General features: G+C 41.5%; 1 protein-coding gene across 3 annotated transcripts in view; it reads left to right on the forward strand.

The window, feature by feature from the left end:
* The window catches only part of ct (homeobox protein, cut), a 71,920-nt gene that overhangs the window by 53,329 nt on the left and 4,584 nt on the right, over positions 1–14,007 (forward strand). For 2 of the 3 annotated variants that reach the window (XM_068301362.1, XM_068301371.1), the window contains 4 exons: positions 2,473–3,146; positions 3,359–3,555; positions 5,230–6,249; positions 13,513–14,005. In XM_068301362.1, the coding sequence (XP_068157463.1) occupies positions 2,473–3,146; positions 3,359–3,555; positions 5,230–6,249; positions 13,513–14,005 (2,384 nt within the window). The remainder of the gene's footprint in view (positions 1–2,472; positions 3,147–3,358; positions 3,556–5,229; positions 6,250–13,512; positions 14,006–14,007) is intronic. The other variant, XM_068301381.1, reaches the window with a different exon arrangement.

Raw genomic sequence — 14,007 nt, forward strand, 5'->3', positions numbered from 1 at the left:
CCTACACACACATGCACAGGCGTGTGTGTGTGTATCTTTGATTGCTTATTGTTAATTTGTATTTGTAGATTGCTTGTGTACGTGTGTGTGTGTGTTTGTGTGTGTGTGGGCGCTGATTAAACCCTTCTTTTTATTTTGCCTCTTTACCACCCACAGATCTTAATACCTTTTGGCATTTTATGCTTTTCTTACTGCTCCTTCTTCTTCTTCTTCCACATCATCTTTTGCTTAGCCTTAGGAGAAATTCGTTCGTTTTTGTTGTTGTTGTTTCAACCTTTTGTTATTGTTACATGAATATATGTATACATATGCTCACATATGTGTGTGTGTGTGTGTGTGTGTATGTGTATGTATTTGTGTGTCTGTGTCAATTGTTGGCAATTTTGTTAATTACAAATCGTTTCGTCCTGACCAATTAACCAACTGTCTCATTCTGACTCTCTCTCTCTCTCTCTCTCCCTCTCTCTCTCTCTTTCTGTTTCTGAATTTCTGTATAAATTTTCATAATTTCTTCTTCTTGGCTTAAATAGTTTTTTGGAAAATAGAAAAACCACAGTGTGTCTTCCTTCTCACCCGAAAACTCAATCAACATTTTGCCAAAGTTCTTTGTATAAAGACAAGGGTTGAAAATGCTTTTTTGATTTATCGTTTTAATATTTCTACAAATCGAAATGACAGTTTTCATCTCCGGCAATGTTGCCAAATTTCACAAAAATGTTCATAGCTACCCACCCACACCCACACCCACACACACACACACACACTTACACACACATGAAAACCCTTTCCACATTTTTCGTATAGGGTTGTCTTTGTCGATGTCTTTGTCCTTGCCAAGGAGGTACGCTAATTGCGTTTATTTAACAAAACAAATTTTTTAACATTTTCTTTGAATCGAGTTGGCAATTAGAGCGGGCCCCACCCTCAACCCACTCCCCAGCCACCTGTCCCATCCACCATCTATGTTGTCTACCCCACCTTTGGTTCCCTCCCTCCACCCAAAAGAAGATTTTTATGCAATTAATTTGAGTCCTCATCGTCGTCGTCGTCGTCGTCGTCGTTGTCATCTTGTCATGTCTTTTCTTTACTTTTTTCGTGCATGTGTGTGTGTGTATTTGGGTGTGTGTGTGTGTGTGTAGGTGGGGGGCGAGTTGGGGCTGCTTGCTTATATGCTAATGAAAAATCAAACACGCATGTGAGACTCCTCCCCCGGAATTGCGACTGCTTGTCTACCTTTTATGCTTGACTTGGACTAACCCTTCACATGTCCTCATTGTCCCGGCCGTCGTCGTCGTCGTGGTTCTTCTCTTTGATTGATAATAGAATTAACTGACGAAACTGTTTTGCATGTTGTTTATGCGTTTTTAATGCCAATTATGGATATGGGGAAATGAAATGGAATGCATTCCATGCCATTGTTTATGGCCAATAATCATAATCAAGGTGACTCCCCTGCCCCCAAAGGACATGGCTTTTTATTGATAAAATAGGCAAAACTTTGTCACATTCCTTCGTGTGTGTGTGTGTGTGTGAGTGTGTTTGTGTTCCCATATGATCAACAAAAAACACAAAAATTATTGTTTATAACACAAATAACACAATGACACGCAAATTTGTAGTTAGAATTATGTTGATTAGTTTCGGTTTGTTATGCGCAATTTATTGAACTGGATGGAACTGAATGTTGAACGAAAACGAAAATCATTTTTGAACGAATTTTTTGGTACAGTCTGAGCAAAATATTTGCCGATTGCCTTATTACCGCGCACATGCTTCAATTAGAAACCGCGCCATCAAATTAATTTTAATCACATAATAAGAAATACACTCACAAACACACACACACACACATATACACACACACAACCCACCTGGTTGTCATTAAAAAATTTCGTTGCATACCACACGGCGTTGGCAAAAACTTTATCTTGCCAACTTTTCAAAGAAGTGACTGTTGAGGGTGGGGCGGTAGGTAAAAAGAAGGTTATGGAACGCGCACATCACACACACACACACACACACACACATAACGCACTTAAGAAAAATTCCCTTGTCAAATTTGCCAATTATCATATTTTCATCAAACAAACAAAGTTCCCCAAAAATGGCGGCAACGAACGGTGTTGGTCTCGTGATGTTGTTGCTGATGGTGGGTGGTGACTGTACCTGGCGGCAATTTTGTTGCTTGTCTACTCTTCACATCAGCATCAGCATCAGCTTCAGCATTAGCGTCACCGTCGCCGTCAGAGCGTCGTTAGCAATCAGAGCCAACCAACTTCGACATTGTTGTTCCTGCTGATGTTTTTGTTAATTTGATTAAACAAAAAATTGTGTTATAAGTTTGAAAATACTTTCGGGGAAACAAGGCAAATCGATCGTTTGCCAAAAACCATGAAACTCCATCACTAACCACAATATCCTCTCTCTCTCTCTCTCTCTCTCTCTCTCTCGGTCTTTCTCTATCTCTTGCAGATTAAAGCACTTTTGGATGAGTTGCAACGTTTGCGTGCCTTGGAACAGACTCATCTTGTACAAATCCAACGGCTCGAGGAACATTTGGAGGTGAAGCGTCAGCATATTATGCGTCTGGAGGTTCGCCTTGACAAGCAACAGATCAATGAGGCTTTGGCCGAAGCCACCGCACTCGCTGCAGCTGCTGTCAATAATAACAATAGTCAGAGCAGTGACAACAATAATGTAAATGCAACCACAACAACAACAACAACCAGAACAACAACCAGCGAAGTCCTGCCAGAAGAAGCAGGAGCAGCAGCCAGCAATCTTTCACATTCACATCATCATCAGCAACATCTGCAGCAACGAGAACGTGTTGCCGCCGCTGAGGCAGCGCCAACGGACAGCAGCAGCATGGTTATCGATGATAATGACGATGCCGATGATAACGATGACGAACGGGTCAACGAGGACATCGACAACGACAACGACGACGACGATGAGGATGATAATGATCGTCATCAGATGCATCATCATCATGATCAAAATGAGGATGAGAATGAGCCCGAGAATGAGGATGAGCACGATCAGGACATTGAGATGGCAAACGTTGCTGCCGATGCCACTGCAGCGGCTCTCTCCTCAACCAATTCTGACAATGGCAATGAGTTGAAAATCAAAAAGGAACAGCAGTGAGTAGTAGTAAAAACCTAAATTTAGTTAACTCTCTATACCAAATACTAACATCCATTAAGCAATCATAGTCCTACTATTTCCGTTCGAGAATAAATCAATTACCCTGATTTCTCATCTATCCTCAGTTGTTCCATTTCCATTTTGTTTCCCACACTTGATCTCTTGCACTTGTTTAGAGTTGCCTTGACTAAATTTGATCTCTTTGCAGCAGTCCACTGGATCTCAATGTGCTCAGTCCACAATCGGCTATTGCAGCAGCAGCCGCTGCCTGCGCCAATGATCCAAACAAATTCCAGGCTCTGCTTTTGGAACGCACCAAAGCACTGGCCGCCGAAGCCCTTAAGAATGGTGCCGTGGCTGTAGCAGCCGCTGTGGCATCTGATTCAGCGAATGCTACAAACGAAGGTAAGTGAATCTCTCCCCTCCTCCTCTTCCTCCTCCTCCAGTTGTCCCTTTTTCGTTTTGTTGTTCGCTTTTATGTTTATGTGGACTGCACTTCCGGTTTTGGCAATGTTTCATTTATCCGCCACCTCTCTGAAGTGAATTGAATTGAATTGAAATGATTTGATTTGCTTCGGTTTACTTTGACCGGTTGTTCGAGGAGGGACTCTTTTTTCATCATCATCATCGTCATCATTATCATTTTATGATTTACTTCTCCTTGTGCCCGCCGGCGACTTTGACTTCGACTTCAACACCGACACCGACATCGACACATACAGAATCGAAGAAGAAGGCGCCAATTTTTATGGCACCCCACCGACCGACCGACTCTGCTGAATGCCTGAGCCATCATCTAAGGCAAACAGCGGCCGAACAGACGAATTAACTTTTATTTCCCCATTCTTCTTGTTAATCTTATTCATATTGTTGTTGTTGCTGTTGTTATTATCGTTGTTGTTGTTGTTATATACATACATATATTTGAGTTTTACTCTGCATGCTTATCGATGATACAAGAAAAGCAAACACTCCCCACACACACACACACACAGAGAGAGAGAGAAGAGAGTGAGGGAGAGAGAGGCAAAGAGAGAGAACAGTCAACATTGAAGAATCAAAAGTCAACAATCATGCCAACAGCCATAAGAAATACCATTAAGACAAACATTATCAACACTAAAACCCATTACCAACAAACCACCCAAAACACCCACCCAACCACCTCGCCACCACACTCTCCACTCTATGCTCTCCACTCTAGTCTTCTTCTTTGTTTCATTTCAATAAATTGGCAAACACAAAAAAAAAAAAACAAGAATGAAAGAAAAGAATATTTAACTCAGAAAGGAAAGTGCACAACAAAAACAAAAATATGGAAAAGAAATTTACAAATTTTGATTAATTTTTGGCGTTTTGTTCTCCATGGATGTTGTTGAAATATGAAAACAAAAACAAAAACAAAAATATTTTAAAAATACTCAAAAATCAAACAAAATACATAGAAACAAACAAGCAAACAAACAACAAATGTTATTTTGTTGTTGTTGTTGTCTTTCCCTATAGAAATGCCGCAAAACGCAGCTGAAGTGGAAACGAGCAAAAATGAAACAAAACAGGAAATGGTCTCGAATAACGATAACGATAATGATGTTATCGATAACAATGCCAATGATGTTGATAATAATGAAGATGATGCCGACGATGATGATGCAGTGGACCATCAACGACAACGACAACGACAACAACAATCAACGCCACCGGCCACATTGGAAGAACGTCTGGTTAATAGCTATTGGAGGCGTGGCTTTGAATCAAGCCAAGTATCCGCATCCGCATCCGCAACCGCATCCTCAAATGTCACTGCCACTGCTTCGGCATCTTTGAGTTGTTTAAATGGAAGCAAAACGCCAACAATTTATCAAAATGTCAATGCACCACTTATGAAACAGGGTCAGGAGTTGCCACCTCCCCAACTACCACTACCACCACCACCACCACCACCACCACCACCTTCTTCTACTTCTCCTCTTCATAGTCAGCAACAGCAGCAACAACAACAACAGCAACAACATGGACCCTCGTCCACAGCTTTGCTCAGTCAATTGGTTAACTCAACTTTCTCACATTCTCGCCTAGATGCTGCCGGTAACCAACATCCCCATCATCCCCACCATCCCCACCACCAGCAGCAGCAGCAGCAGCAGCATCATCAACTACAGCTCCATCAGCACCACCAACAGAACAGCAACAGCAGCAATCCAGCCAGCGGCAACAGCAACAGCACCACACCACAGCCAAGCAGCAACACCACCAGCACCACCACCAACAGCAGCAGCACCACAAACAACAACAACATCGATCACCATGGACTTTCGGTGGCCCATCATGTCGCTCATGTTGGACATGTCGGACATGTTGGCCATCACGGCCATTCCGCTCAGCTGCTGCATCAGGCCGCAGCTGTCGCCGCCGCTGCCCATCAATTCGATTCGAATTCATCCAGCTCCACCAGTACACCGAATAGCAGCACCGCCCAATTGGCCGCCAGTATAGCCAATATAGCCAATGGCAGCAAGTCCCTGCTGCAGGCAGCCGCCGCCGCTGCTGCCGCCGAGGATAATAACAATAGTCTAACACCAAATGCCAATGCAGCGGCTGCTGCTGCCGCCATGGCAGCGCAACATGCTGCAGCAGCGGCGTTGGGGGCGCCTGCATTTTTGCCCTTCCAATTTGCCGCTGCCGCCGGACAGGATGGTCGGGGTCATTACCGCTTCGCCGACTCGGAACTGCAGTTGCCGCCGGGCGCATCGATGGCCGGCCGCTTGGGCGAGTCCCTGATACCCAAGGGCGATCCCATGGAGGCCAAATTGCAGGAGATGCTGCGCTATAACATGGACAAATATGCCAATCAGGCATTGGACACATTGCATATATCGCGGCGAGTCCGCGAATTGCTTTCCGTGCACAATATCGGTCAGCGTTTGTTTGCCAAATACATATTGGGCCTGTCGCAAGGCACCGTATCGGAGTTGCTCAGCAAACCGAAACCCTGGGACAAGCTAACCGAAAAGGGCAGAGACAGTTATCGCAAGATGCATGCCTGGGCCTGTGATGATAATGCGGTTATGTTGCTCAAATCGCTGATACCCAAGAAAGGTAAGTGTGAAAATTAGAAATCAATTTAACGATAAACAAGTTGCAATGCAACGGAAGAGAAAGAGAAATGTGGGTTCATTAACCGTGTTAATTAAGTGTTTTTGTTTAGTTCCTATCCACCCCAAAAGTATGCTATGAGAAAGCAACTTACTTTCCCTGGTTTGCTCCATGTCTCCAGTTTTTATGTACCTACTCTCTGAAGTCAAGAATCTATATACATTATACATTTTTTTGCCACGATTTATTCCTGGTTTGTTTCTTTTACTTGCTCTGTTGCTGTTGTTGGTGTTGTTGTCGTTGTTGCTGCTGCTGTTGCAGTATTTGTGTTTTTTTTTTTGTTGTTGTTGTTTTTGTCATTTCATTTCATTTGGCTGGCGGCCAAAACATTAAATTGTGAAATTTTAATTATTTTTGATTTTTGCGTATAATCAACGTGCCAACACAGTCGACGACAAAGATGACGACCAACAACAACAACAGCAACAACGACAAATAGACAGAGAGAGAGAGAGAGAGAGAGACTAGAGCAGAGGTTGTGTAGGTGGAGGGGGAAGGAGGCAACACAAAATGGCATTTCTTTGCTTAGCATTGCATTCTGGCAAATTGGCACATTAGGCGTGAATTCGTATTTTCATGTTGTTTTTTTTTTTTTTTGGTTTTTGGAGACAGGCAATGGGCAGGGGGGGATGGGAAGTGAAGGGGCATATGTCATTGGTAACTGTTATCGATTGAAATCAATTGAGTTATGGTTGTGGAAAAGTTAGTTCTGTTTACTTTTTATTGATTAGTCATCAATTAAATAAACTATGCAAAGTAAAAGCAAAGAAATGTCAATGCGAAAAGTATTTACCAAAGAGCGGGACATGAGCAGGGATACACTCACAAACACATACATGCACACCAGTCATTCAGTCTGTCAGCTAGACACGCATACCCTGACCTCAGCTGAACTGAACCATATAGGTTAAAGGAAGGGGATGCGTGTGTGTGTGTGTGTGTGTGTGTCTAAGTGCATGCAAATGTTGACAATTAATTTATGACGATTACTCATGGCAGCTAAACTAACTGTAACTGTAACTGTTTATCAAGAGCGAGAACGGGACAGAGGGAGAAAGGTTTCACTCGTTTCATTGCAGCATTTTATTTCATTTTCATCTTCCCCTTCAATAAAATACACTAACTAAATGCAGTTATCTATTCTAAGGGACAATGATCTATTTAGAAGAGCTTATTAAAACAAATCTAGATTTAGTTAGTTGCAAACAATTGGCCAGGACAGTATTGAGTTGTTGGAATACTTCTGGTACTAACTGTTTGGGTTTTTGCTAATTATAAGCAAATAAAGCCGAGAAGTATGCTAGGATAAATGACCTGGACTTGGAAGGTACATAGATAGAAAAAATAAACATACACACACACACAGAGACATGCGTATGTATGGGTATATATATATGTATAAAGTAGTATAGAAGGCTCAACAATACTTTGAAGTCATTGTTGGAGAAAAATTAACCCCACAAGCAATCGTCGCGTCAATGATTTTTGAATTGTAATTGTTTAAAGCGCGTTATGAAGTTGTCGATGGGCGGGGAGGGAGAGAAAGGAAGGCACATGCCTATGTGGGTTGGGTGGGTGGTGGCAGGAGTAGGACGACTCTGACGACTGCCGTGACAATTGGTCTGTGAAAGGCTTGAAACAAAATATAAAATTTTTTTTGCAAAAAACAACAACAACCAACAACAGCAATAACAACAACAGCAACAACAACAACAACAATGTGAGGTAGAATTAAATGTAAATAACAACAACAACAACGACTATAACAACGGCCAACAACTACAACAACATTGACGACAAATGCAACTGCCTCATGCCGCTGTGCCTCATGCCGCATGCTACTTGCTGCCTGCCTTCAACGAGGCATGCAAAACGTTGACGTTTGAAGTCGTCATCTTTGTGGCATGGGTGAGAAGGGTGTGAGAGAGTGGCCAAGGGATGACGGTGGGGGGGCAAGGCTTAGCTAGGTGGGGCATAAACTGTGACTGGACTCGGACTGGGACTGGGACTGGGACTGCCACCAAGGAAAGAGGGGCATGTGGATGGTTTTTGACTGAAAAGTTTTTCACAACAACAACAACATTTGTTGCATTTTAAACAGCAAATACATAAATAAATTCTGCCAGCGAACACACACATACACACACACAAACACACATACATACATTCTAATATATGCAAATTATCGATAGTTTTCCAAAAATAAAGGATAACGTTTTGTCTAGAACTAATTGTAAACCAATTTTAGTTTGCTTTTGAAGAGTCATTTACTTGCTTTTAGATCTGTATTAACCCAAGTCAAAGTCTATGGAGAAGCTCACTTTTTTTTCTCTTAGTGTAGTTGACCCTAAGCCGGAGGTATTCTGGAATTTTAGTAGTTTTTAAAACAAGTTGACACAGGAATGGAATGGCTTTGGGCATAAATAAATACTTGTACGAGTAGCAATAGTACTTGCCACTGAATGCTATGGAGGGGGGAGGAGAGGGAGGTTGAAAGGGCCAACAGAAGGAGTTAAGTGCTCAATTGAAAAACTTGCTCAAAGCTAAAGGTTTAGTTTTCAGTCGGAAAAGAGGAGTGGAATGAAATGAAATAGGATGAATGGGGATAACTTTACGATTCTAGAAATCGAGATAGTTGACTAGATGGTTAAGGTGAAATGCTAACCAAAAATGTGTGAAATGTGCCCCGAAAATACAGCTAATGACCAGCTAATAATACTAGCATATTAACACATAATTTTAGCAGACTTTTGTCTATTTGACCAGGCCAGGCCAGAAGAATAGGCCAGAAGAGGCCAGAGAACAGGCCAGGCCGGGACAGGCTAAAAAATATATCGAAACGACAAGACACAAACACAACACACAAGACTGAAAGTAGAAAACAAAAGCATTCCAAATGCCTGCTGCCTGCCACATTTTTATATCTTTTTTGTGGCCGTTTCACAAATTATTTGTCACACACACACACACACGCACACACACACGACTCTTTTCTCTCTGACTAAGTGGGCAACGGGCCGTATCAATTCTTGCGCCTTTACGCGATTTTTGGCCTCATATTTATGGTATTTTATATGGATGAGATGGGCAAGCGGCAAACATTTTAAGCCATGAGGGTGGTGGAGGGGGCGGGGTGGCTAGGCGATTTCAGATGATGGCTGATGGGATGGGATGGGTGATATTGTATGTGTGGGCTGCCAAAAAAACAAAAACGAAACACAATCGAAACAATACACATAAATTAGCATAAAGCTCACTCAACAATTTTCATAAATAAATGACTACAAAATGAAATTTTATTTAATTTTATAACATTTTCACATATAAAAAAAACAATACCCTTGCCCAAAGGTATTCCAAATGTTGTTTGTTTTTGTTGTCACATTATTTGTAATGCATCGCGCATCTGCCGCACATTCCTCATAAACTATAAAGATGAAAGATGAAAATCCAAGAATAGAACAACTCCATGGCAAGGGCAGGGGGAAGTGGTAAGAGGAAGGGGCAGGGGGAGAGAATCTAAACCTACTTTGGAAAGGGAGAGAAGGCAGCTCTTATTTCTGGCGGAGAAAAAAAAATTAGTTTTAGCCAAGATATTTGCCTGGCAATTACTGTAGCATAATTTTGGGCACTTTTTGGTTGCAGAAAGACTTTAGTTTTTAGTTAATTGTTTTAACTGTCTCTATCTCTCTCCCTTTCGCTCTTATTTGCCTTTTTTCGTCCTTTTTATAAACAAGCATTGAATATAAGAAGAACAAAAAATAAACAGGAGTAGCAAAAAACAAAACTAAAAACTTTGTCTTTGGCATAATTTTTACCGCAAAATGTTGCACATGTTGGCTGTTGGCTGTTGGTTGTGTGTCGTGTTCAGAGTTTTTTGGCTAACGAATTTGTTTCTTTCTTTTTGTTGTTGTTGTTGTTGTTGTTGTGTTCCCCTTTATATATTTTGGTTTTTTGATTATTTTTGCATATAAGGCAGCTAATTACTTTGTAATGAACTTCGACAATGAATACTAAGGGAGTTGGAGATGGAGATGGAGATGGAAGAGTCAGGTGTATACAGAAAATCATGACGAAAACAAATTAAAATATGCAAGACAAAGTTGTTGCAACCACCAACAGCAGCAGCAGCAACAGCAACCGACTGAAACCCTTTGAGCAACAACAACAAATTAACACTGTTTGATGTTGTTGTCTTTTATGATAATATGATATATGTATATGCATACCCATTGAGTGGGGACAGAGAGAGGGGGGAGGGAGATACATACATATATATCAAGGTGTTGTCGTGGCTCATCGACCCACCAAAAAGCTCCTTCAATTTGCCATGCTACGTTTAGACTCAGTTCACTTAGAAGCAAAGAAGTGATATCCATAATTGACACTTCTATATATATACATACATATCTATCTGTACCAATGCAAATGGTATAACTGACAGACAGGCAGACAGACAAACAAGGAAAGAGAGCACACAGCGGAAAAAAAGTGAAACAGAAAAAAACAAATGACTGGCATTTTAATTAGAAAATTTTTCTTGCAATTAATGCAAATTGCGTGCGTGTGCCAATTTCAATGTGTGGTGCCCCGTTCAATTCAATCTCTTTGCCTCCAACTCCTGGTTCCCGTCCATGGGGGGTGGTAGGCAAACCCTTTTGGCGCGACATGTTGAAGTATGATTACATATTTCTCTGTGTTTGTCTGCTGGCAAATATTTATTGTATTAGAGCAAGAAAAAACACAAAAAAAAAAAAAGGGAAAAATCTCCTTCCAGCCCACTCCACTTCCACTTCCAGGCACTCCTTAGGCACTCACTCTTCTGATCTCACTGCCCTGCCATTAAACAAAAGATGGTACTAGAACCTTCCTTCCATCCAAGGTAGATGGGTTTGGGTTTTGGGTTCGTTTCGTCTGATTTGTTAGAAAAAGGCAAATATTCATCAAGCAAATTGTCATGAGAACTGGTCTGGGGGGGTATATACATATACATATATGCATATCATATCTATATCTATACCCTATGCACACACACACACACACAGAGAAAAATATAAATATATATTTTTTATTTTAACGACTCCAAATTGGAGAATGGCGTAAAACAGAAACAAACAAAAAAAAAAAAAAAAAATGGAAACAAAAAATGGAAACTTCCTTTTGAATGACAATTTGGTCAACATGTTCTGTTTCTCCTCTAATAAATTACAAAACAAATTGGAATGAGCACACACACAAATCGCAGACAAAAAAAGTGGCCAACGGTTATGACAAAATATATTTATGCGGACATTTGTCCTCGTTCTCTCTCTCTCTCACTCTCACTCTTGGTTTTCTCTTTTTATATATATAGATAGATAGATAGATAGACAAATAAAAACGAAACTCTTTCACAATCATCGGACCTGTGTGCCCGAATCCTTTCTCTATCCTTTGAGGTCCATGAATAAAACTCTTTATGGCTTGAAATTTATAATTTAAAAAATTAAACAAACATTTTTTGTTCAGCCAAACTTTACTCCATTTGAGATTGACTCTTATACTCTCTTTGTGGAGAGTCCTTAAACAAATATTTCATGGAAAGTGAAGACAAAAATTATAAAGAAGAAAAAAACAGTTCGCTCATAAATAATACTAAAGTCCATTGGCCTTGGTTACAAGCTTAAGCTGTCTGGTCCCACCACTGAGGGTCATTCCAGGTGTCATCAATGTCATCTTCGACTTTATAACACAAAAACACTTTGTAATCCCCAAATGAAGCGATGGATGGGTACAAACCAAACAACAGACAACGAACAAAAAGATGAAGTGAACGCAAATCCAAATGGCATTTCCCTCCCCCTCCCCCTTCCCCTTCCCCTTAGCCAATTCCTTTCTTTTTACCCACCTGAATGTGATTTTTTGTCGATCTATTCTAGTTTCCCTTGTCCTTGTGCTTCAGCTCTATCTATCTAACTAGCCATCTATCTATCTATCTATCTATCTACATATATTGTGTATTTTCAATTCTCTCAGGTGTGTGTGTGTGTGTGTGTGTGTGTGTGTGTGTGGGTGGGGACAAACATTTGTCATTCATGTGTTGATTCTCGTTTCCGTTTGTGTTTTTTTTCTTGCTTTGGCTATTGGTTTGTTGGGCTGGCTGGATGGTTGGTTGGCTCGTCAAGTGTTTGCTCCTTTGGGGCATCGATTATGCTTGGGCAATTGTAAAACGATTTTCAGTTATTTTCAGTGTTTGTTTGCAACGTAAGCGACTGATTGATGTTTGGGCCAACTCTCTGGCCAGCCGCAAAACATGCCGCAGGACATATACAAAAACACTCACACGCTTCTGGGGGGGGAAGGACTAACCACTTGTGTGATTATTTTGCAATTTAACAGTCGATCCAGCGACATTTAACGAATGGGAAGTGAAATAAAAAAAACCAAACACAGAGAAATCAAAAGCCATCATCCATGCATCCATCCATCACACAGTGGCTCCTCCTCGTGTTTCTCTCTCTCTCTCTCTCACTCACTCACTCACTCTCCCTCTTCATTTCAATTGAATTTGTGCAAACAAATTTTCCATATTTTTTCACTCTGCAGTTTTTCCATTTTTTCGTTTTTCCATATGCAATTGAATTCACCATACAGAAAAGGAAAAAAAACCGCTTCGATGAGCACTTTTTCTCCTTGCACCCTGCCAAAAAACAAACAAAAACAAAAACAATCTCATAGCTTTTTGAATTGGCAAATTGAAGGGCATGGAGAATTCAACTATTTAAGATTCATTGGAATAACATTTCGAATTCACAGATTCCTTTTCGCATTCTCGCAGTGTAAATGTCGATTATTTAGCTGCCTTGCATAAAAGGAGACGTTCTGATGGAATGGTTCTGGGATGGATGCATTGGCTCTTTTCATGATATGCCATGCCATGCCATGATATGCCGCCGCGCTTTATGGCCACAAATTTGCGCTGGCTTTTTGAACGCTTTATGGCTTAATTGGAAGACCGCGGCCCCCGAAAATAAATGCGAAAAAGAAAAAAACGTGAAATGGGAGGAAGAAGTTGTTAGGCAGGAAAGGGGTGGAGGGAAAGGGTTCCGGGCAGCACTATCAATGAGTGACCAATGCGCGCGCTTATAAACATTTACAACGTTTAATGGCTAGCAATATTTAATGATCATTAACCTCTCACTCTCATCTCGATCGTTTTCGTTTTAGATTCTGGTCTCCCTCAGTATGCTGGACGTGGAGCTGGCGGTTCGGGCGGTGATGATTCGATGACCGATGAACGCATTGTTCACATACTTAGCGAAGCCTCGTCGATGTTCAAGAACAGTGCTGCAGCTGCCCAGCAGCACCAGCAACAGGAACAGCAACAACGTCGTCATGATGATACACAAATAAGCAATGAGGACAGCAAATCTCCACCTCAACGTTGTACTTCACCATTCTTTAAGGTTGAGCAGCAACTGAAGCAGCAGCAGCAGCAACAGCAACAGCCACAAGCACAGCATTTGGATCATCGTGATCCACGTGAGGCAGCCGCTGCAGTTGCAGCCGCCCAGCAACAGCAACGTGAGCAGCAACGTGAAGCCGCTGCCCAGAGGGAACAGCAGCAACGTTTGCGTCACGAGGACTTAACCCAAGACAAAGTGGCGCGTCTATATCAAGAGTTAATTGCACGAACTCCACGTGAGGCCGCCTTTCCAGGGT

Source organism: Drosophila tropicalis, unplaced genomic scaffold (assembly GCF_018151085.1).
Source record: "Drosophila tropicalis isolate 14030-0801.00 unplaced genomic scaffold, ASM1815108v1 contig_158, whole genome shotgun sequence".
Classification (NCBI taxonomy): domain Eukaryota; kingdom Metazoa; phylum Arthropoda; class Insecta; order Diptera; family Drosophilidae; genus Drosophila; species Drosophila tropicalis.